Source organism: Petaurus breviceps, unplaced genomic scaffold (assembly GCF_028583685.1).
Source record: "Petaurus breviceps papuanus isolate PSGF00001 unplaced genomic scaffold, PetGlider_PUasm1.0 64, whole genome shotgun sequence".
In the NCBI taxonomy this organism is placed as follows: domain Eukaryota; kingdom Metazoa; phylum Chordata; class Mammalia; order Diprotodontia; family Petauridae; genus Petaurus; species Petaurus breviceps.
This window is the reverse complement of record NW_027186428.1, coordinates 2,342,074-2,367,463: the sequence shown is the minus strand read 5'-3', so window position 1 is coordinate 2,367,463 and position 25,390 is coordinate 2,342,074. Positions and strand designations below refer to the sequence as shown.

At 36.9% G+C, this 25,390-nt stretch overlaps 1 protein-coding gene across 8 annotated transcripts in view; it reads right to left on the bottom strand.

Annotated features, from left to right (window-relative positions):
* The window catches only part of MARK3 (microtubule affinity regulating kinase 3), a 139,470-nt gene that overhangs the window by 95,965 nt on the left and 18,115 nt on the right, over positions 1-25,390 (bottom strand). For 6 of the 8 annotated variants that reach the window (XR_011171496.1, XM_069103766.1, XM_069103765.1 and 3 more), the window contains exon 2: positions 22,478-22,669. The exons of 1 other annotated variant lie outside the window; for it this stretch is intronic. Coding sequence is in view for 5 of the 7 variants with exons in the window: in XM_069103766.1 (XP_068959867.1) it covers positions 22,478-22,669 (192 nt within the window). In the remaining 2 variants the exon portion in view is untranslated. Of the gene's footprint in view, positions 1-22,477; positions 22,670-25,390 lie in introns of those variants that run through there. One more of the 8 variants, XM_069103771.1, reaches the window with a different exon arrangement.

The window sequence follows — 25,390 nt, the reverse complement described above, 5'->3', positions numbered from 1 at the left end:
CTATGGTGACAAGGAGATTAAAAACATACCCTCAGAAGAAGACAACAAAGTCAAAGCTCCTATATCCAAAGCCTCCAAGAAAAATATGAATCAGTCTCAGGCAATGGAAGATTCAAAACGAATTTTGAAAATCAAGTGAGAGGTAGAGGAAAAATTGGGAAGAGAAATGAGAGTGATGCAACAAAATTATGAAAAAAGAGTCAACAGCTTGGGGTAAAGGAGACACAAAAAAATTGTGAAAATACCTGAATGTTCTCCAGTTGTATGCATGGACCTGGGTTTGTCAAATTGTACTACACAGATAGTGACTGTGATTATTATTATTTTTTTAAAGCAATTGGGGTTAAGTAACTTGCTCAAGGTTACATGGCCAAGTGTTTCTGGGTGGGTGCTAAGTGTCAGAGCCCGGATTCGATCCCCAGGTCGTCCCGACACTGAAGCTGGTGCTCTTACTCGCTGTGCTACCTGGCTGCCCCTGTGACTGTGATTATTAATGGAGATGATCTTGAAAATGTGAGACCTAAACAAAAGCTTGGAGATGGAGAATTTGTGGAAGTAGTTTCTTTACCAAAGAATGATCTACTGAAGAGAAAACTGATGACCTAGGAGCTGATGAACATCGCAAGGTGGATGCCAGTGTCTATTCTTACACTTTGGCACTGAAACATGCCAATGCAAAACCTTTGAAGTGCTATTCCTGAAATTCTGAAACTAAGACTCACATCTGTGTTTTTATAAAGGAGGCCAATAACTTTCACATTTTGGATTTTGTGTTCATATAGTTAATTTCAGTTCTGAATTAGCTTTTTCATAAAATAAAGGCAATATAGAATGCACACAGTGTTGATGGAATTGTCTTTTTTTTGGAGGGCAATTGGGGTTAAGCAACTTGCCCAAGGTCATACAGTTAGGCATGTGTGTGTGTGTGTGTGTGTGTGTGTGTGTGTGTGTGTTGTGTGTCTGAGGCCGGATCCAAACTCAGGTCCTCCTGACTCCAGGGCTGGTAACCTATTCACTGCGCCACCTAGCTTCCCCCAGTGATGGAATTGTATTATCAAGGGAGTGTAACCTAATGTTCTGAGCTCTATATTAAGTTTATTTTGACTTATTCAATAAGGAGTGCACAAATACACAAATTTAAAAGTAAAAAAAAAAAAAAGAAAATATTTCACAAATTAGAATTCAAAGAAAACTGCTCTGATAATTTAGAAATAGAAATGAAAAGAATCCATAAATCACCTCCTGAAAGAGATCCCAAAATGAAAACTCCCAGGAATATTATAGAATATTCCAGAGCTCCCAAGGAGAAAATACTGGAAACAACCAGAAAGAAACAATTCAAGTATCATGGAACCACAGTCAGGTTAACACAAGATTAAGCAGTTTCGATATTAAAGGATTGGAATGTGGTATTCCAGAGGGCAAAGGGATTTAGGATTATAACCAATAATCACCTAACAAGCAAAACTGAGTATAATCCTTCAGGGGGAAAAAATTAACCTTCAAGTATTCTTGATGAAAAGACCAAAGCTGAATAGAAAATCTGACTTTCAAATACAAGACTCAAGAGAAGCATAAAAAGGTAAACTGGAAAGAGAAATCATGGGACTTAATAAGGTTAAACTTTAAATTCCTACATGGGAAGATGATAATTGTAACTCATAAGAACTTTCTCACTGTTAGGGTAGACAGAAGTATATATAGACAGAGGCCATATGAGCTGAATATGAAGGGATATCTAAAAAAATAAAATTAAGGGATGAAAGAGGAATGCACTGGGAAAAAGGGAAGGACAGAATGGGTAACTTATCTCACATAAAAGAAGCAAGAAAAAGCTTTTACAGTGAAGGAGAAGAGGGGAGAGGTAAGAGGGACTGAACCTTACACTCATCAGAATTGGCTCAAAAAGAGAATAACATACACACTCAATTGGGTACAGAAATCTATATTGCCCTACAGGAAAGTAGGAGGGGAAGAGGAAAAAGGGTGGTGAAAGAAGAGAGGGTAGGTAGTAGTCAGAAGCAAAACGTTTTGAGGAGGTACAGGGTGAAAGGAGAGAGAGAACAGAATAAAGTGTGGGGGAGGGGATGGGATGGAGGGAAAAATAGTTAGCAGTAGTAATTGTGAAAAAAAAAATTTTTGAAGCGAGTTTCTCTGATAAAGGCCTCATTTCTCAAACATAAAAACAGAGTCAAATTTATATAAAAATTACAGCCATTCCCCAGTTGATAAATGATCAAAAGATATGAACAGTTTTCAGGTGAAGTAATCAAAGCTATCTATAGCCATATGAAAAAAATGCTCTGATTGGAGAAATACAAATTAAAACAATTCTGAGGTACTATATCTTATACCTATTAGATTGGCTAATGGGACAGAAAAGGAAAATGACAAATGGTGGAGGGGATGTGAGGAAAATGGGGCATTAATGCATTGTTATTGGAGTTGTGAATTAATTCAACCATTCTGTAGAGCAATTTGCCCAATTGGGAAATATACCCAAAGGGCTATAAAATCATGCATAACTTTTGACCTAAGCAATACCATTACCAAATCTAAAAGAGATAAAAAAAGGAAAAGGAAAAAGACTTATATGTACAAAAATATTTATAACAGCTCTTTTCTGGGGGCAGAGAACTGAAAATTGAGGGGATGCCCACCAATTGGGGAATGGCTGAACAAGCTGTGATTGTGATTGTGATAGAATACTATTGTGCTAAGGGAAATGATGAGTGGGATGCTTTTGGAAAAACCTGGAGAGACTTGCATGAGCTGATGCAAAGTGAAATATACTGTAAACAAAGTAAAAGCAATATCTTAAGATGATCAGTTGTGAATGACTTAGCTGTTCTCAGCAATACAATGACCCAAGACAATTCTGAAGAACTTATGCTATCCATCCCCAAGAAAGAACTGATGATATCTGAACACAGATTGAAGCATACTTTTATTGCTTTATTTTTCTTGAGGATTTTTTCTTTTTTGGTCTATGTTTTCTTTCAAAACATGACTATTATGGTAATGTTTTGCATGACTACACATGTATAACCTGTATTAAATTGCTTGCCTTCTCAATGGGGGGAGGGAAGGAAAGAAGAGAATTTGAAACTCAAAATTCTGAAATTTTAAAACTATTTTTACATATAACTGGGGAAAAGTAAAAAATGATAAAAACAGAAAAAAGAAAAGATAAAAGGAGTATATATTTTACCCTAGAAGCAACAGGAAGCCTCTGGAGTTTACTAAATATAGGACTGACTGGGTCAAATTTACATTTAAGTTTCAGTAAAGGAGTTGGCTTAGAACAGGGAGAAACCTGAGGCAGATAGACCCATTAGGAAGCAATCTAGGTGGGAGAGTAATAAGGGTCTGAACTAAGGTGGTAGCTGTGGGTCAAATGAGAAATATGGGTTTGGCAACTGATTAAATATAGTAAGGAGTCCTAGATACTGCCCAGGTTACAAACAAGTGATTGTTTCATGTTAGTGGTGTCTTCAACAGAATTAGGGGAGTCTTAAAAAGGCTCATGAGGTTTGTGTGAAAAGATACTTCATCTGTTTTGGACATTTTGAGTTTCACTTATCTGCAGGACATCCTATTTGAAATGTCCAATAAGTAATTGATAATGCAAGATTGAAGTTCAGAGGAGAGCTTGCAGAAGGATATATAATGTGTCATGAACTGATTGCACAGACAATAATTAAACTCACAGAACTCAAAGTCACTGAGAAAGCAGGATAACTAAAATGAAACTTTAAGGATGTTAGATGGCAGTTCTAAATACTGATGATAAATCAGTAATGTAGACTGAGGAGCAAAGGTTAGATCATCAGAAGGACCCAGAGAGCATAATGTCAGGAAATCCCAGAGAGAAGCAAGTAGTTAATCGTGTCACAGGTAGCAGATATGTAACTCTGGAGTGAGAAATTTCAAGTATGAAGCCAGATTGCAAGAATGAGAAACAAATCAAAGGAGAGGAAGTAGAGGCAGCAGTATAGACAACTTTCTCGAGGAATTTGACTTAGACAAGTAGGAAACATAAAGGATGATAATTTGAGCAGTTAAAGTCTAGGGAAAGGTTTTTAAGGACGGGGAAGAGACGCATATTTAAAGGCAGTAGGGAAGGAACTAATAATTGATAAGGAGAGATGGGGGTTAGGGAGTGGGGAAGAAGAGAAAGAGGCAGCGTGGGGAAAAAGGGTGGTGGAAGGGATAGAAATTGTGGTTGTAGTCTGCTAGAGAAGATGGGTGGGGATGGGATTATGGGCATATGCAGACAGGATGGCCTTGGCAAGGAAATAGGCAATTCAATGCCAGATACTAGGGAAAAGGGGCCTGGAGGGTTGAGATGAAGAGAAAAGGAAAAGAAGGAGTTCGTGTCAAATGGCCTCACTTTTCTCAGTGATAAATAATAAAGTGAATCAAAAGTGTGGTCCTTAACTGGGAGCAAAAGGGGGCAAAGAAAAAGGCAGTAAAAGCTTGAAGAAAGGTTTGACAAAATTTTGTGGGGAGACAGGGAATCAATTGGGGGGAGTAAAAGGATTTCCCTGCTGTAACTGAGGGCTCAGTTCAAGTTGGATAATATGAATTTATAACATACCCAATAAATACAGCTGTGTAACTTCCTCCAGCTCTGTTCAGAAGCACATGAGCAGGAGTGAAGGCAGAGTGTAGGTGTAATCCAGGACTGAGGTTTGGCAAAGAGTAACTGGTAACAGGAGATGGAGGCAACACATTTGAAAGTAAAGGTCAGTGTACAGTTAATTAGCTAGGGTCAAGTTTAAAGAGAGAAGAAAGTGAAATCAAAGCAGGCTAAGAAAGTACGGAGGGAAAAAGGAATCAGAGATCTCAATGAGACAGAATGATATGAAGTTAGGACAAGGTAGAAGAATAACAGTTTTTGAATAAGGAAATGGAACACTTATGAGTAATGATGAGATCCAGGGTATGAAAACCTTTGTGTGTGCCTGAGATAGAGTGATTCAGAGTGAATAGAATAAATCATAAGATTTAACAAGAGTGAGGAATTATGTGGTTAGGAAGTTAGAGGAATCATCAACATGGATGCTGAACTCTTATAATCATTAAGGACAAAATTTCAGAGAAGAGAGACAGTGAATCAGGTGATGAACTCCTTGAGAAAGAAAGGAAAATGATATAAGGTCCAATATACAACAGATACCCTGATTTTAATGGGGTGAAAAATCTTGATACGATGAAGTTTAAAAGGAGGAGAGGTTGCTGAATAATGGCAATAACGTGAAAATCTTTAGAGTGGTTTGAAAAACAAGGAAGAAAAATTCTACTCTGCAAGGGGGCAGGATGAGTGCAGCCAGTGACGAAGAAGAGAGTCAAGACGTAGTGTTGTTGGAGGGGAGCCAGGGCTCAGTGAGGGGAACAGAGTACTGTGTACTGTTTACTTGAATATAGGGAAAGGGAGAAAAACAGGCGCAACCTGATGAGACAGGTACCAACATGTTATCCCAATTTTACAGAAGAGAAAATTGAGGTTCAGAGTTTGTCATACAGCCACAGAGAGTACAGTCTATCTAAGCAAACTTTCTTTGAAATTCCATCTGTTCTGAGAAAGTTCATCCTACAGTATGACTTAGAGCAGGGCTTCTTAAGCTTTTTCCACCCTTTTCGTTAGAGAAATTTTTATATGACCCCAGGTATATAAAATAGGTATACAAATCAAACATTTACTAATAACAAATCATAAAGAAATTTATTTTAAAACAATTCTTTGGTATACATACAATTTTACCATTTATTAAAGATGAAAGCAAATTTGCATACTAATGAGAGATGTACTTGTTTATTTTCACATAAAGAATTAACTCTTGGCGGAATATATGACACTGTAGAACACAGAGCATCTCCAACATTTTTCAGAGTTGATATTTTGATTTTATAATCATCAATGCTGAGAACACAGATTTGCATAAATACATAGTACAAAATGACAGAAGTATGTTTAGGACCATTTCAGAAATTGTTGGAAATTCTGTCCTAATCCCAATCCAAAATTCTTTTAACGATTTTGAATGTACGTAAAAACACTGCAATTCATAACATACAAAAGTCTCAAATATGAGCCAAGGTGTTCCTGGCAGTGTTCATTGGCACTTTGTGACGTGACAGCATGCATAGTGCAAAATGCGTATGTTTTGTGTTCAGAATCAAGTGTTGCCACAAACACCTCGGATTCATTAGCCAATTGATTTTGAATTGTTGGTTATGTGTTCAGAAACCTTTTACTGCTGCTAAATTTTTTGTGATCACCACATTCAGTTACTTGACCTCATATGGGATCATGACCCACAGTTTAAGAAATGCTGATTTAGAGACATTACATTAACGAGGTAAAGATTTTATGTGACAATAAAAAGCAGGCAACTTAAAAAGTCATCGATGGAAAATAATATTAACTCAGAATAACATTTTTAAAAGCAAGTGGAAATGCATAGGTTCAAAGAGAAGTACAATGTAACCAAGAAAAAGAGATGGTGAGCAAGAAATTGTCAGCATGCACCTAGCACTGGCAAAAGATGAGGCTTTATCTGGGAGACCTGACTGTTTGGGCAACTAGGAAAAGTGCCAGAGCAAAACAGGACTGTATGTATAATATTAACTGAGCACATGCTCCTCACTAGTCTTGAGGTAGGTATTGCAAGCATTATTACTCACATGTTTCATAAATTTTAGAATAAGGCTGAGATGTTACAAGACTTCCCCAGGTTTGTGAAATAGCTAGTAAATTTCAGAACTGGCATTTCTGAATACAGGTCTCCCAATTCTAAGCATTGCTTTTTCCATTATACCACACTGCTTATCTAGCATTTAGTACAGTGCCTAACACATAACAGGTGCATAATAAATGCTTACAGACTTGAGTTTTTGGCAAAATTTGACTCTGTGCTCTGAAACTGGTTTTTACCAGTTGATTCTAGAAAGGATACAGAAAGAAGTCACATATGATACAGTTTTTGGAATACTGTCTTTAAAATTAGCTTTCTACTGAAGTTCAGTCTCATGAGATTTTGGATAGTATGAGTCTGTTATCACAGGCCCTGATCATTCTTTGGTGAGCTGAATATTAAGGTTCCAGAACTGAGGAACATAAAAGATCAGATGCTAAACTATGATGGATCCCACAGGATGTTACAATATCAGTACAGGTGGAATTTACAATATTCCAGTCATGATCAAATAATTAAAAGTTTGTCTTAGATGGGATACATAAAAGCAATTTACAAAAATGCATAACTGCTTTTTATGACTTCTGTTTTATGGAATTTGAGGTGGAAGGAACTTTAGAGGTGATCCAATTCCAATACAAACCATTGACTAATTCATGAATTTCTTCTACCGTTATCCCTAACAGTTATTCATCCTTCATTTGCATGGCACTTAGGAAAGAGGCCTAGTTACCCAAAAAGACAACTCATAACATTTTGTCATACATTTAGTAGTACTTTCGAGTTTTGTTACCCATATATTTGACAACAGATCAATTTTTTTAAAAGTTGACAATGTTAGGCCTTAGGGCAAATCCCTGTAACTTACCAGTAGAGACCTCTCCAACCTCAAAGTCTGCATCAACTAATCACTATTTTCTGGATCTGATTAATTAATTTCGCAACTATCTCACTATAGTACCACCTAAAGGGGTCCCATTTCTATACCTTGACAACAAAGACTTTATGTAATTGTGTTATCTGCTATAATTGAGATATAATACAGCTGGGTCTAAAATACAAAATCTTAGAGCCAAAGTCTCTAGGTTAGTAACCCTCTTGTGTTAAGGGGTAAAGGTATCTAGTTTATAGCCTTCATTCTCCATTCTAATCCCTGCCTTCAAACAACAGTACATAGTAACAATAAAAGCTAGCTTTTACATAGTACTTCTCATTATGAAGCCAAAGTGTTTGATAAAAAGCAAAGCACTTTAAAAACATTTCATTTAGCCACACAACAATGGGGAGAGGGAAAAGAGTTTACTATCACTATTTTAAAAATGAGGAAACTAAGGCAGATGAGTTAAATGACACGCCCAAACTCTAAAATGCTCTTCTTTGATTATAATATCCTATCCTCATTTTCTTCTTAATCTATTCTTTGACCCTGCCATGAACTCTAGTCTCTCAATTCTTGCCTGCCAATCCAGTTCATAATTATTACTCTGGCAATTTCCTTCCTTCACCACCCTGATGCTACCCTAATTCAATTATAAATTGGCCATCTTTGAATCTCATCTTGTCCTATCACCATGTTTATGCTGCCAGTCCTTCCCTCCCAACCTGACATCATCAGCTTCTGTGCTCCCAGTCACATAATGCTAATTGACACAGGAGGTGCCCTGGATGAACAAGTCCACTACAAATTTGTTACCTTTAAGCTATGTGTCCATAGAAGATAGGTGGATCAGGTCTAATCCGGAAGATATCAATAATATAGTCCAATGTTACAAGCATTTAAATGTCTTATCATGAACAAGGCAGTAGGCACATAAAGACAAAATAAAAGAAATTCCATACCCTAAAGGAGCTTATATTCATTCCACTAGGGGACAGACCATGTAAAAAGATCAATATATAATGGTGTACAATAATTTAAAGAGGGAGTTATGAACCTGGGTGAATAGTAAAAAGATGGTTCATTTATAATAGGAAAGTTTTATAGAAGTGTACATTCAGCAGGAAAATAATGAATATTTAATTTTGAAATAAATTTTTTTTAAATCAGTGAAAATCCACCTTCTCCTCTCCACTCCCTTTTACAAACACGTATACTCAGGAAAAAGAAAATTCTTGAACTGGCCACATCCCTAAAAAATGCATCTCAATCAGCACTCTGAATCTACCCTCTATCTACCTCTCTATTAGGAGGTGGGTAGCATGTTTCACCACAAGTTCTCTGTAACCATGATTGGTCAGTGTGATGATAAGAGTTCCTAAGTCTTGCAAAGTTGTTTTTCGTCTTCTGATTCTGCTTCTTCACTGTGCATCAGTTTATAAAAATCTTTCCAGGTTTCTCTGAAACCATATTCTTGATAATTTCCTATAGCACATTAATACACCATCACATTCATATGCCATAACTTATTCAGGCATTCTTCAATTGATGGATACTCCCTTAGTCCCAATTCTCTGCCACCACAAACTGAGTTGCTATAAATATTTTTGTATATAAAGGTCCTTTTCCTCTGTTTTGATTTCTTTGAAATACAGAGAAAACAGTGGTATTTCTGGGTCAATTGGTATGAAAAATTTACTTTGGAACTGGGTTCCAAACTGTTTAACAAAATGGCTTAACCAATCAGATCAGAGGGGTGGAGTCAAGATGGCAGAGTAGAAGCAGGTATTCCCCATCCCTCCCGGCCTTCCCCAATTCATGTAAAAGGGGACTCTAAACAAACTTTGGAGCTACAGAACCCAAAAAATGACACAGAGAAGATAACCTCCCTCTGAGGAGAGCCCGGCAGGCTGGCAGGAATCATCCAGCTCAGTGCTCTGGGAGCTGAGCTCAGCTACACACCAAGGTTTTAGCCCCAAGGCAGGCATGACCAGCCACTGGCTGGAGGGACTCCAGATCACCTGCAGCTGTGGTCCTTTCCAGATTTATCAACACAGAGATGAGAAGGACAAAGTGAGAAGTCAGTGCAGTATGGACTTTTGGGACCCAGTAGTTGGGAGTGCCTCCACTGAGGGCTGCAGTGCAGCCTCTGCTGCCACATGGCAGCTTCAGCTACTGGCCTGCAGAGTGTACGGGGACCAAGTGACCAGTCTGAGGGGTAAATGCTCTTGCTTTAACCTGCTTGGATCTGGACTGCGGTCTAGGGTGGAGGTCCTAGGGCCTGTGTCCAGCTTGCCAGAGCGTGTGGAGGCTTCAGCAAGGGCTCCCAACTAATACCTCTGGCAGCTGAGAAAACCCCAACGTTTGGGATGGAAGCTCCTCTGTCTGGTAGCAGAGTCCTACTGTGGCAAATAGCCCAAAAGTCAAGTAATTGAGTAGCAACATCCTCAGGCAAAGGAAACAAAGCAAACAGAAGAACTCAACATTAGACTCCTATTTTGGGGACAAAAAGGATCAAAGCATGGAATAGGAGGAAGACAGTGAAGTCAGAACTCCTGAACCAAAAGCTTCAAAGGAAAATATGAGCTGGTTACAGGCCACAGAGGACATTAAGAAGCAATTAAGAGAAGTGGAGGCAAAATTGGGAAGAGAAATGAGAACAATGCAAGAAAATTATGAAATGAGAGTCAACAGCCTGACTGAGGAAAATAATGCCTTAAAAAACAGACTAACTCATATGGCAAAAGAGGCTCAAAGAGGCAATGAGGAGAAGACTGCCTTAAAAAGCTGAATTTGCCAAATGGAAAAAGAGTATCAAAAGCTCACTGAGAAGAATCATTCCTTCACAATTAGATGGGAGCAAATGGAAGTTAGTGACTTTATGAGAAATGAAGATACTATTAAACAGATCCAAACAAATGAAAAAATAGAAGGCAGTGTGAAATATCTCACTGGGAAAACCACTGACCTGGAAAATAGATCCAGGAGATATAATTTAAAAATTATTGGACTACCTGAAATTCATGATCAAAGAAAGAACCTAGAAATCATCCTTCAAGAACTTCTCAAGGGAAAGTGCCCTGACATTTTAGAACCAGAGGGCAAAATAGAGGTTGAAAGAATCCACCGATCACCTCCTGAAAAAGATCCCAAAAAGAAAACTCCTAAGAATAGTATAGCCAGGTTCTGAAACTCCCAGATCAAGGAGAGAATATTACAAGCAGCCAGGAAGAAATAATTTGAATATTGTGGAAACACAATCAGGATAACCCAGGATCTGGCAGCTTCTACACTGAGGGATCGAAGGGCTTGGAATAGGATATTCCGGAGGTCAAAGGAGCTGGGATTAAAACCAAGAATCACCTACCCAGAAAAACTGAGTATCATGTTTCAGGGGAAAATATGGTCATTCAATGGAATAGAGGACTTTCAAGATTTCTTGATGAAAAAACCAGAGTTGAACAGAAAATCTGACATTCAGATACAAGAAGCAAGAGAAGCATGAGAAGGTAAACAGGGAAAAGAAATCATAAGGAACTTATCAAAGTAGAACTATTAACATTCCTACATGGAAAAACAGTAATTGTAACTGATGAAACTTTTCTCATTCACAAGTATAAAAATAGTTGAAGGGGATAGAAATATATATCTATATCTATACATATATATCTATGTCTATATTGGAGGCTATACGAGCATATGAATACATATGTGAATGTGCGTATATATGTTTACAGGTATACATAGATAGAGGGCACAGGACCAATTTAACAGGAAGGGATGATACTTAAAAGGTGAAATTAAGAGGTGAGAGAGGAATATAATGAGAGGAGAAGGGGAGAGACAGAATGGGGTAAACTATCTCATATAGAAGAGGCAAGGGAAAATGGTTACAATGGAGGGGAATAGGAAGGCAAAAGGGAATGGGTCAACCTTATTCCCACTGAATTTGGCTTAAGGAGGGAATGATATATACACTAAATAGGGTATCGCATCCTATAGGAGAGTAGGGGGGAAGGGGATAAGAGGGGGGATGATGGAAGGGAGGGAAGTTGGAAGCACCCACTTTTGAAAAGGGACGGGATCAAAGTAGAGAACAGAACAAGTGGGAGGTGGGATAGGAGGGAGGGAAATATAGTCAGTCTTTTACAATATATCTACTATGTTAATGTTTTGCATTAGCTACACATGTACAATCTCTACTGAACTGCTTATCTTTCCAATAAAGGCGGGTGACAAGGGAGGAAGGGAATGAATCTGGAATTCAAAGTTTTAAAATCAAATGTTTAAAAAAAATATATATATATATATATACACACACTATTATTAATACTATTTTACATGTAATTGGGAAATAAGATATAAAGGCACTGGGGCATAGAGATCTACCATGCCCTACTGGAAAAGTCTAAGGGGGTATGGGAGAAGATATGGGAGAGAGCAGATTGGAGGAGGGGATATCCTGTGGGACTGCTATTTTGGGGCGGTGGGTAGGGGAAAAACGGGGAGAAAATGTGTAACTCAAAATCTGGTGGAAATGAATGATGTATATCAGAAGTTAAGAAAGCACTTGAAAAATGAAACCAAAATGGCTTAACCAGTTTTTGTTCTTCAGTCATTTAAGTTGTCTCCAACTCTTCATGATTCCATGGACTATGGCACAGCAGGCCCTTCTATCCTCCACTATCTCCTGAAGTCTATACAAATTCATGTTTATTGCTCCCATCATACTATTTATCTCTGCCATCTCTTTTTCCTTTAGCCTTTAATCTTTCCCAATGTCAGGGTCTTTTTCAGTGAGTTCAGCCTTCTCATTATGAGGCCAAAGCATTTAAGCTCCCACTGAATAGCCTGAATTGATTTCTTTTAAGTACTGACTAATTTGGGCTCCTTACTGTCCAGTGGACTCTCAAAGTCATCTCTAGCACCATAATTCAAAAGCACTGCTGTGCCCCTCAGCTTTCCTTACAGTCCAATTCTCACAACTAAACATTACTACTGGAAAACAAACAAACAAACCCACAGTTTTGACTATACAGACCTTTGTCAACAAGGTGATGTCTGCTTTTTAGTATGCTGTCCAAATTTGTCATAGCTTTCCTTCCAAGAAGCAAGCAAATTTTAATTTTATGGCTGCAGTTGTCATCTGCAGTGATCTTTGAGAAGAATATTTAATCTGACACTGCTTCCATTTCTTCTCACTCTATTTGCCAGGAAGTGAAAGACCAATTGCCAAGATCTTAGTTTTTTTTATGTTAAGCTTCAAGTCAGCTTTTACACTTTCCTCTTTCACCTTGCTGGTGTGTGAAATAAAAGCAAGTGCTTGATAATTTGAATATTCTTTGGCACTGCCTTTCTTTACAACTGGGATATAAACAGATCTTTTCCAATTCAGTGGCCACTGGTCAGTTTTCCAAATTTGCTGACATATTGAGTGCAGCACTTTAACAGCATCATCTTTTAGGATTTTAAGCAGCTCAGGTGGAATTCCATCACCTCCACTAGCCTTTCTGTTAGCAATGCTTCCTAAGCCTCAATTTATATTTCCACTAACAGTAAATTAGTCATCCTATTTCTCCACAGCCTTTCTAGAGTATCATTTTGTCATTTTTGCCAATCTGAGAAACCTGAAGTAGAACCTTAAATTTGTTTTAATTTGCATTTCTTGTAATTATTAGTGTCTTAGATAATTTTTTCATATGGCTACTGATAACATGGATTTCTTTTCCTGAAAATTTTATTCATATCCTTTTACTATCAAATTGAGAATGGGATTTATTCTTATAAATTTGAATCAGTCCTACATAGCTTAGAATTGACTTCTTTTTTTTTTCTTTAAAGCAATTGGGGTTAAGTAACTTGCCCACAGTTACATGGCCAGTTATTTTGTGTGGGTGTTAAGTATCTGAGGCCGGAACCGATCCCGGGTCCTTCCGACTCCGGGGCTGGCGCTCTTACTCACTGCGCCACTTAGCTGCCCTGGAATTAAGACTTCTATTAGAGCATGTTACAGAGACTTTACCCTATTTACCTGCTTCTTTTCTAATTTTAGTTGCACTGATTTTATTTGTGTAAAAACTTTTTAATGTGATAAAAATAATCCATTTTACCCTTCTGTGATTCTCTATGACTCATTTGGTCCTGCCCTGTTCCCCTATGTATATATCTAACAGGTAATTTCTTCTTTCTTTCTCTCATTTATGATATCATCTCTTAAGTAGACACAAGTCCTATACTCATTTATAGTGTATCTTGGTATGGTGTTACGTTATTTTAGATCCAGTTTCTGCTATACTCCTTTCCAACTTTTCCAACAATTTTTGTGAAATAGTGAGTTCTTACCCCAGTAGCTGAGATCTTCAGGTTTTCAAAAAGTATATGCTCATTTGACTCTGTATTTTATGTATCTAATCTGTTCTGCTTTTGATCCCACCCCCTCAACAGCTTTCTCTATTTAATCTTTAATCTTTCCCCTCTTATTGGTTCCTTTTCTACTATCTACAAATATGTGGTAAAAATAAACTTCCTAAAGTATAGGTCTGACAGTGTGAAGGAAAAGAAAGCCTGTAGTGGGGGCCCCCCTACTGCTTTTGGGACAAAATACAAATTCTGCAGTCTGACAAGTATCTCCACAATCTACTTCTAATCTACATTTCCCCATCCAAGAAGACATCCTTTGAAGCACCTCTCTAATGAAAGAAATATGCCTCATACATATCAGAGAACTAGATTATTTTATGACAAAGTCAAGCACCAAAAGTATTCCAGGAAGCAGTAAAATATTTCTATAATCCCCCTTTTTCAGGTACCTTTTGGGAGTCAAAACATTTTGGGTTTTTTTTTCCAATCATGTTTCCTGTGTGCACTATCCCACTGTTAATCTTTTGGTATCATACACTTACCATGGACCTAGCTTTAATGCCCTCTTTCTACATTTTATCATTCAGAATTTAAATGTCCTGATTTTTTAAAAAGAAAAAACCCCTTGACCAAGTTGAATTTAGAAGTTCAATATAAGAAAAGTTACAAATATAACAGACCATATCAATAATGATAAAAATCTGATAAAATACAATATCATTATGTTTTTCAAAAAATTAAAATGAAAAGGAGTATTTAAATAGACCTTTTCTTCATATGGTAGACAATGCCTATAAAATTTTTTTAAAAACCAACATTATAAAGGAGATAGGCTAAAGACCTTTCCAGTAATGTTGGGGCAAAGCTAGGGTTTCTATTATAAGATATATCAGGAAGTCTACCTTCCAAAACACAAAGGAATTATATGATTATATAATTATATATAAATATAAAAATTATATGAAATAATATAATATATATTATTTCATAATAATGAAACTATATTCTTTACAGAAATAAAACAACTCTAAATTAGTTGAGAATAAATTGGCTAATGATTAGGCATAAAAAAGAGGCAAAAAGGGGTGGCTAAGTGGTGCAGTGAATAGAGCACCAGCCCTAAAGTCAGGACGACCCGAGCTCAAATCCGGCCTCAGACAGCTGACCTTACTTGCCATGTGACCTTGGGCAAGTCACTTAACACCAATTGCCCTACCTTTCCCCCTCAAAAAGAAAAAAAAGGCAAAAATAATTGCCTAAATTAATTTATTCAGCATGATAATCAATCAAAATAGCAAAGGACTATTTTAGAGAACTAGAAAAAAAAAGAGAAAATTTTTCTAGAATAGCAAAAGATAAAGAAACTCAAGGAATATAATGAAAAGACTGAGCAGGAAACCTTTTAGTACCAGATCTCAAACTATAATACAAGCAGTAATCATCAAACTATTTGGTATTGATCAGAAAAGAGAGGTTGATCGGTAAAAAAGATGAGGTATATAATATACTGATACAAATAAATATAGTAGTTGTTCAATAAACACAAAGCCCCAACTACTAAGACCTACACTATTTGAGAAAAACTACTTGCAAAACTGGTAAGAAGTTTGGCAGAAATCAGATTCTGACTGAAACTGCATATCAAATATGAAGACAGCTCCAAGTAGATATGGGGTTTAGATACAAAAATCGTATCATAGTTAAATTATAAAAGTAACACAGAATATACCTTTCACTACTATGGATAATGGAAAAGTTAATGACTAAACAAGCATAAGATAAAAATAACAACTTTAATTATACAAAATGTTATATATAGTTATATAAATAAATATAAATGTTATATAAATAAAGCTAAATGAATTTAAAATCAGTAGGGAAACAGGGAGCTGGGGAAAAAATTTTGCAGCAAGTCTTTATTTTTTTTTTTAAAGCAATCGGGGTTAAGTAACTTGCTCAAGGTTACACAGCCAGTTATTTCTGGGTGTGGTGCTGAGTATCTGAGCCCGGATTTGATCCAGGTCATCCCGACACTGGAGCCAGTGCTCTTACTCGCTGTGCTACCTGGCCGCCCCTTGCAGCAAGTCTTTATGATAAAAGATTTCAAGTCTAAGATGTATAAGGTACTGAATCAAATATATAACAAGACCCACTCCCCATTTATAAATGGTCAAAGTACTTGAATATACAAGTGCCAAGGAAGCTATCAATATATATTTTTAAAATTGCTCTAATACATAAGTTAAAATAAAATTGTAAAAACCCAAAACACAAACAAAAAACCCTCTGTGGATCCACTTCACACCCACCAGATTGGTAATTTAGACAGAAAAGCAAAGTAATAAACATTGGTGGCACTGGAAGAGCTGCCTGGAGTAAAACAGGCACAATGATCCTCTGTTGATGGAATGGTGAATTGTTCTAGCCAACTTTACATATCCCTTACCCAGCCATTATCAATATTAAGGCCTATACCACATTGAGCAAAGATAAAAAAGAGAGAAGACCCACATATGCAAAAATATTTATAGTAACTCCATTTGTTGTAGCAAAGGACTATAAACTATAAGGATGCCCACCAATTGGGAAATAGCTAAACAAATTATGGCACATAAATACAAAGAAATATTGTTTTGTCATAAGTATGTTAAAATGGGTGGTTTTGGAGAAACCTGGGAATATTTGTATGAACTAATGCAGAGTGAAATAAGCAGAACCATATGACCAAACACAATTCCAAGACTGATGATAAACCCACTTCATGACAAATAAGTGATAAGTTCAAAGTAAAGAATGAGATGTATATTTTCACACAGTCAATAGTGAAATCTGTTTCACTTGACTATGACTATTTCTACGAGGGTTTGGTTTTTCTTTTTTTTTTCAGCTGGGGAGGAGATAGGAAGGAATATAAGAAGGAATCAAAGTACTTTTTTTTTTTCAATGTAGAAGAGAACTAAAGGAAAAAAGTCAAGCAGAATAACTTCAAGAGTTAATGTTGCCCAGTTCTGAAAACCTCACCCAAAACAATAGGTGATGCAATATTTAGAATTTTAAAGATTTACTTTATGAGCATTATATCCTTTTGACCCTCATAAACCAAAGAGAAAGGTGCTTTCTTCTCATTTTAGAGATGAGAAAGTTGAATGTAAATAAATGACCTGCTGAAATCTGAACTCAAACTTTCCTGACTACAAGTACGGTACTCTATTTGCTACACCACTCTGCCAATGGCTAATACACCTCTATAGTAAATAGATTTAAGTTTTTGTATGACCACAAGTGAACAGGGCCTTGGGTTCCTCTCATATCCAGAGCTTAAATCACATGATAGCTAAGAATCTTTATCCTATATATCTATTAAAAACAAGAGTTATGAACCATGGATGTCAGAAGTCATTCAGGAGAGAGGACTCTCATCTGTAACTATGCTTAGAACACCACACCCACAGCTAGGTTCAATTAGAAACTCACCTTTTGAATAACAAAGAGGGAATAAGGATATTGGCTCTTTTTTCTAAGTCATCACTCTTATTAAGTAATACTTTTCTTCAAAAGAATTCAAATATTCTCATTCTATTCCATTTATACTTACCAAATCCCTATGAGGTAGGAAATGGGCAGATTTTTCTCTACCTTACACGATGCAGGTAATGGCTAAATTGAACTCTCAGCATTCATTCTATTATAGTACTATTAAAGATCTTCATCTCACCTTAATATTAGTAGATGAAACTGAATATTAATACACTATAGGGGCTTTGCTTTAATTACTGACTCAGAATAAATCAAGGCCCTCAATCATCAAGGCCACTTTCTATACTTACTGATTTTTAAAAAAAATAAGTTGTATTAATAATGTCTCTGGTTTTTGAATCACAATGGTGGCTTGATATCCCACTCTACCTTCTTTCTGGGAACTGAACCTTCTCTTGGAACAAAGGAAAACAGTTAAGCAAAAATAATTAATACAAGTGACCCTTTCTGATAATGCATGTAATAATGTTGATGATAGTTAACATTTATATAGCTCTGCAAGGTTTTGTTTTTTAAGCTCTTCAATACTTTATATGTTACTTAATTTGATTGTAACAAACCCATGAGGTAGGTTCTATAATTACCTCCATTTTACAGATAAAGAAATTTATCTGCCTGATAGAAGTTAAATGATTTACCCATAATCATCTAGTGAGAATCTGAGGCAGGATTTCAACCCAAGTCTTCCTGAGTTCAAGTTCATTCACACTCCGTACACTGCTCCAACTAGCTTCCTCATATTCTGCAACACTGTCCCAGGCTTCTCCTCTGAAAAGAGAACATTATCTGTTCTCTGGACCATTATTAGCTTTTTAATTACTCAGAGATGGAAACATGGTACAATGGAAAGACTGTTGACTTTAGTGTCAGAGTACCTGGGTTCAAATTCTGGCTCTATCACTTATTGCATCTGTGACCTTGGGTAATTTACTTCACCTCTGCACTAAGTCTACTATGTGCAAGCCAGGTGTGGTGTGAGGAGCTAGGACACAATGATAAAAACAAAAAGTCTCTGTCTCCAGGGAAACAACATCTACACTGTTATTTTGTATTTGTTTTATGTATACTTACATACAAAATAAAAAAATATTTGGGGAGAGCCTAACAATAGGGGCATTCAAGAATAAACTCATATAGAAAACAGCATTTGTACTGAGCTTTGAAAAAAAAAAACAACACTAGGGATTCTAAGAGATAAAAGTGAAGAGGAGTGCATTCCAGGTATGGATGACTAGCCTAGGCAAAGGCATGTGGATGTCAGAGAATAGCAATGAGCTAGTTTACACGGATCATAAATATATGTGACAGGGAGCTCAGATACTAGATGATAGTGAGTAAATCACTTAACGTCTGTCTGACAGATAAATTTCTTCATCTATAGTTAGTAATTTTATTTCTATAAACCCCTATTTAATTGATATTTCCCTTAAGAGGGTTACTGTAAAAAAAACCTGAGGCAGTTTTATAATCTCATGCTTTGTTTAGTCAAGTAAAAAAGTAACTTTTGTAATCAAACCACTAAATCTCACCTAGTTTACAAGATTAAACATAAGGGAAAGGTAAGTCACTCTATAACCAGATGTTACAATCTATGTATGCTCATCTTGTGAGATTCTTGTCCATAGTCTTCCATTTCAGAGGCCTTCCTCTAGGTATTGTGCCAGTCCAATACTCAAGTAGTCCAACTGCTTTCACACCATGCTGCCCCCATTCCCTCTCCCCCTTTCCAATAATATTTCATGCATGATTTATCTTAAGTCACTTCTTGATGGTAGAACATCTCTGGAAAGTAACTGAAGCCTACATAGGCTCAAACTCTATACGCATAAACTAACCTATGGGTCATCCCTGCTTTTATTTTACCCTTCTTAAACCAAGGAAAATAAAGAAAGGAAAAGTTTGTGGATCAGGGAAAGTCGGAAATGAATGCACACAGAGGCATGATGCTTGAAAGGCATATTAACAATCTCTTCAACTTCAGATAGCCTGTGTACCTAAAGTAAAATCATAATCAGAGGAGATTCTCTCAGTTGGAAAACCCATCAAGTCCATTTAACCCATGCCTGAATAAGAACCCTTTTTAGAGACACTGACCAGAGCCAAGAGATGGAGAGTCTTGTGAATCAGCTAGCCTGTGTCAGTGGATTGAAGAGTATGCATGGTGGAGTTAAGGTATAAGAAAACTAGAAAGGTAGAAGGGGTCTAGGTTACAAAGAGTTTTAAATGCCAAACAATTCATTTTGTATTTGACCCTGGAGGCAATAGGAAGTCACTGGAGTTTGAGTAGGGGAAGTGACATGATCAGACCTGCACTTTAGTAGCTGAATGGAGGATGGATTGTAGTGGGAAGAGACTTGAGGCAGACAGACCCACCAGTAGGCTATTGCAATAATCCAGGTATAAGGTGATGAGAGACTGAACTAGAATAGTTGTAGTGTCAACAGGAGAGAAGGGAGCATATTCAGGAGATTTTGCAAAGGTAAAATCTATAGGTCTTATCCACAGCTTGGATATGGGATGGTGAGAGATAGCGAGAAATTTAGGATGATTCCTACGTTGTGAGTTTGAAGGACTGGAAAGCTGGTGTTGTAGTCTACAGTAATAAGGAAGGCAAGAGGGAAGAAGGATTCTGGGAGGAAGAGAATAAGTTCTTTTTTGGACACACTGAGTTTAAGATATCTACTGAACATCTAGTTTGAGATTTCTGAAAGGCAAGTGGAGATGTGAGATTGAAGGTCAGCAGGGAGATTGAGGCAGGAAAGGTAGATTTAAGAATCATTGGCATATGAGCGAAGTGAGTAGAATCAAGAGAACATTGTACATAGTTAACAACATGTGTGATGATCAACTTTGATAGATTTAGCTCTTCTCAGCAATACAATGATCTAAGACAATTTCAAAAGACTCATAATGGAAAAAATGCTATCCACATTCAGAGAAAGAACTATGGAGTCTGAGTGCAGACTGAAACATGATATTTTCACATTTTTGCTTTTCATGGTTTTTCCCTTTTGTTGTTTCTTCTTTCACAACATAACTAATGTGGAAATATGTTTCACATGACTGCACATGTATAACATATCAGATTGCTTGCCATCTTGGGGAAGAGGAAAGAGAAAAATTTGTAAGTCAAAATCTTATAAAAAATGAATGCTGAATTACCTTTACATGTAATGGGGAAAAATAAAATACTATTTACCCCCCTCCCCCAAAAAAAAGAATTATTAGCATAGAGATGGTGATTAAATCCATGGGAGCTAATGACATCAAGTAAAGTAGTATAGATGGAGAAGAGAAGAAGGTTAGGTACAAAATCCTGAGGTACACCTGTGGTTACAAGGCAAGATGTGGAAGAAGATCCAGCAAAGGAGACAGAATTGTGGTCAGACAGCTAGGAGGAAAACAAGGAGAGAGTTGTGTCCCAAAAACTTAGAGAGAAGAAAGTGTCAAAGAGGAGAGGGCTTCAAAGATGTCAAGGAGAATGAGGGCTGAGAAAAGGCCACGGAATCTGGCAACCAAGAGATCATTAATAAAGTTTAGGAGGAACAAGGTCAGAAGCCAGATTATAAAGGGCTAAAGAGAGAAAAAAACATAAGACCTGAAATACATGCACAGATAATACCAAAAGTCATTCCACAATTTTACATTCCTTCCTTTAAGGCAAATTTTTATCTACTCTGTATCTTCTATGTACCTATTTGTGTACATCCTTACAAGAATGTAAGCTCCTTATGGGAAGAGATTGCTTTTTCTGTTTCTTTAATTATTGGCTGGTTGAATTATATGTGAACTGTTTTAAAAAGTATCAAAAACTACAAATGAACATATGCTCTAAATCACTAAGAGTAAGAGAAATGCAAATTAAAATAATAGATTTCACCTCATTCCATGTAAATTAGCAAAAATGAGAATGGAAACACTGATGTTGGAGAAGTTGTGGGAAAACAGACACATGAATGCACTATGGAACTGTTAATTAATCTGTATATCAATTTGTAATTATGTAAACAATAATTAACGTGTTCAAACCCTGTGACCCATTGCTCCCACTACAGGGTATGTACTCCCAGAAATCAAAGACAGAAAGACAGATTCAAAATATTCATAGCATCATTTTTTTGTAGTAACCAAGAACAAGAAACAAAGGTGGTCCATCAGTCAGGAAATGGTTGAAAAAATTATGGTACATTAATCAAATGGCACATTAATGTGCAATAAGAACGATAAATGAAGAATTCAGAGACACATGGGAAGATTTCATGAATTGATGCAAAACAAAATAATCAGAACCAAAATAGTATACATAATGACCACAAATAACTATCAATGAAAAGATCTCTAAAAAGAAGCTAAACCGCTAAGTAATCAAAAAACAATGAATATCCTACAGAACAGATAGTATAATGAAACATAACTTTCCACTGATGAAAAGAGATGAGACTACAAAGACAGAGTATTAAGCACACTATCACATGATCACTATTACCTGCCTATGCTTAATTGTTTTTCTTGGTCACAAGGTACAAGGTGGGAGAATCAATCTGAGAGTTAGAGGAGTTTGAGATGACTGAAAAGCAAAACACATCAATAAACTGAATTTTATTAAAGGGTTAAAAGAAAAAAGTACATGTTTTTACAATTTCCTTAATGTCAAACAGCAGTTGAGTTGTTTTAAGAAATTTATTTTGTACAACTAATTATGGAGTATTAGTCAGTGAAACTTGGGACTCAGAAACAAGGAAAAGTAAAGAACTAACTCCAACCTAAATGTTCCCATGGTTCTATCTTTCTTCTAGGTCAATAAACATCAAGAAGACTTTCAAAGTTGACTAAACTTCTTGGAGATATAATCTGCAAAACTAAAGTCAAAAAGTGTAACATTTTAAAACAGACAGGTAATGATAAGTATTTTTGCTTATTTACAAATACATATACACACTGCAAGAGATAGTTTTGTATTTTTTTTTTTGCATCAAAAGTAAATTTAATAATAGGTACTTACTTCTCTGCCTGTAAGGATGTGCCTTGCAAGTTTTACTTTTGCAAAATTTCCCTTGCCAATTGTTTTCAGAAGTCGGTAGTTTCCAATATGAGGCTGTTCATCTGCACAGGAAGCTACTGAGTTTCTACAGCGAGCTCCAGAGCGCCCAGTTCTAGAGGTAACTTCTTGACGTCCATCTCCGTGAGATGTGTGCTGAAGTAATAACAACATACATAAGGATAAGGAAATGAAAGAACACATGGTATTTGCCAAGTTTTTAAAGTCTCTGGCTGAAGAAGCAACATATTATTGCTTACAAATTAAAATTAATTTTAGCCTCACTATCATCAGCTTCTGTGGACATTTGTCCATACTATATCAACCTTTGCTCAATCTTAAATTTAAAAGAAAAAGAATGGAAGAATATTTGGAAGAACAGAAACACAGAAAATTGTCTAAGTTCAACTTAATGATTTGAAAGAGCAAACATACATGATTCTCTTAAAACAATAACAAGGATTTAGGTTTGTAATATCCTTTTCTGAAAGCATTTTTGCAGTTATATTTTATCCTCACAACAAACCTATATGGAATAAATCTGCAGACAGGCCACCACCCTCATTTGATAGATAAGTAAACTACAGCTAGGAGATAAGTGATTTTCCTCAAGGTTAAAAGCTATTTAGCAACCAAGTTATAACTAGAGCCAAGCTTTTCTAAAATTTAAGTCCTGTCCAATTTTCATTACATCAGCTTGTCCATAATCATTCAAAAGATACACCTAATAAACACTTAAACTAGAACTTAAAGCCCCTGAACCACAAAGTTGCTAACTTTTCCCCCAAGTTATAAGCATTCAACTTTTAAACACCAGCACGCTATAAATAGCATCTATAGACTGTATCTCTTCTCACCACCTCCTCTAAGACTATCTACATACCAGTATTTTCTAAACTCTTCTCTCTAAGTTGTCCTAGATCAATAGTACTAGATGGTGATCCAAGTTTTATCTCACATAACTAGTCTCACCCCTTTAGCTCTACCACCATTTCCAGGAAAATGTGTAGGAGACTCTTTAAATGCCTTTTCTCTTCTTGAGGAAAATCTCTCTTGTCCTATCCATTTTTCATTCATGGTCCAAAATAAACCTAATTGTGACTAACATACTCCCTGCCTCTCATCATATTTACACCTACTGAAACGCATCTTAAAAGTCCAGTTCAAGTGCACTTCCTCCTCTGATTTCCCAAACAAATAATCCCTCCTTATCCCTGTCTTTTCTCAGGTCTCTGCCCAATCTTTGAGATGCACTTGATTTTCTGGTTGGTTTCCCTGGTCTACAGCCTCTCTGCAATCCATTCCCCATGGATTCCAATCCATCTTTCGCTGTGCTATCAAATTCTCCTGAGTAAGTTATCCCTCCTCCTTATTCAAGAAATTCCATTGGCTCCCTTTCACTTCCAATCTTAAGCTTAAAACTGCACTTGGGACTTTTGGGATACTGTATAAAATTCTCAAACTTTCAAAGCCCTTCATAACTTGTTCTCTTTCTACCTTTCCAGTCTTTTTACACCTTATTCATATATATTTAATCCACATACTCCGATTCAGTGATACTGGCCTCCTTGCTATTCTTCAAACAAGACACTCCATATATCCCCAGACTCAGGGAATTTTCACTGGCTCTTCTTAACTTGCCTATTACTAGCCAAGGCACCACCATTTTCTCAGTGTCATCTTCCACTCCTCATTCTTACTCCCCGCTTTTCCAATCTACTGCCAAAGCCTGCCAATTTTACACTAAAATTTCTTGCATATGTTCCCTTCTCTCCTCTGATACTGCCATTACCAGACTGTTGCAATAGCCTGCTGGTTAGTCTCTGTGCCTCAACTCTTTCCCCACCCCAGGCCCTTTTCCACTCAGCTGTCAAAGTGAGCTTCCTAAAAAGCAGATATTGACCATATCATACCCCTACTCAATAAACTCCAATGGCTCTCTATCATGTTCAGGATTAAATATAAAATTCACTGGCATCCAAAGACTTCATAACCTGCCTCCCTTTAGGTTTCTTGTCGTCTTCTTATACCTCTCCACCCTGCAGTATATTATGCAATTCAATAAGTCTTGACTCCTGGGTATTCTCGCTGGCTGTCCCTAGTGCATGGAACACCCTCGCTCTTCATCTCTACTTCATGACTTTCCTGGCTTCAAGTCCCAGCTAAAACCCCTTCTTCTGAAAAAACGTTTCTGGTCCCCCTGAATGCTGGCGCCTTCCCCCGTTGGTCACTCTGTATCTACCCTGCAGAGGATGTACTTGTACCCACTCATTTTACTACCACCTCTCCCGAATATTGAACTGTGGGCTTTTGAGAGCAGGGACTATCGTTTACTTTTTTTTGTGTTCCAAGCACTTAACATGGTGCTGGCACAAAGCTGGCACTTAATAGACGCTTATTCATGAACATAATTTTTCAGTTCTTGCTTCATTTCTTCTTTGAATTGTAGGAAAGTTTGTGGCAAATCCTTGATTTTCTTTGAGGCTTTGCTGGTAGATGAGGTGGAATTATTCTTTTTTCTGCATTTGTTATCTTGGGTGTCCCTGGCTTCATAATACTTCCTCCTGCCCCCATAAGTATTTTTCTTTCCTTTTCTTCATTCATTTTTCCAGCCTTACTTCCTGAAATGGGGTTTTGTTAGGACCAGACCATGCACTTCTAGAAAAAAATGGTTGGGTCTTGCTTGTCCTGTGCTCTATTATTAAGGGTGTGGTTAAATCACACCATCTTCAAGGATTTCAGGAACAGCAAGAACATACTGCACTGGGTCAATCTATACAGGCGAATGATGGAGCAGTAGATAGAGCCCTAGGTCTTGAGCCTGGAAGACATGGTTTCAAAGCCAGATTCAGATACTTACAGCTCTATGACCTTGGG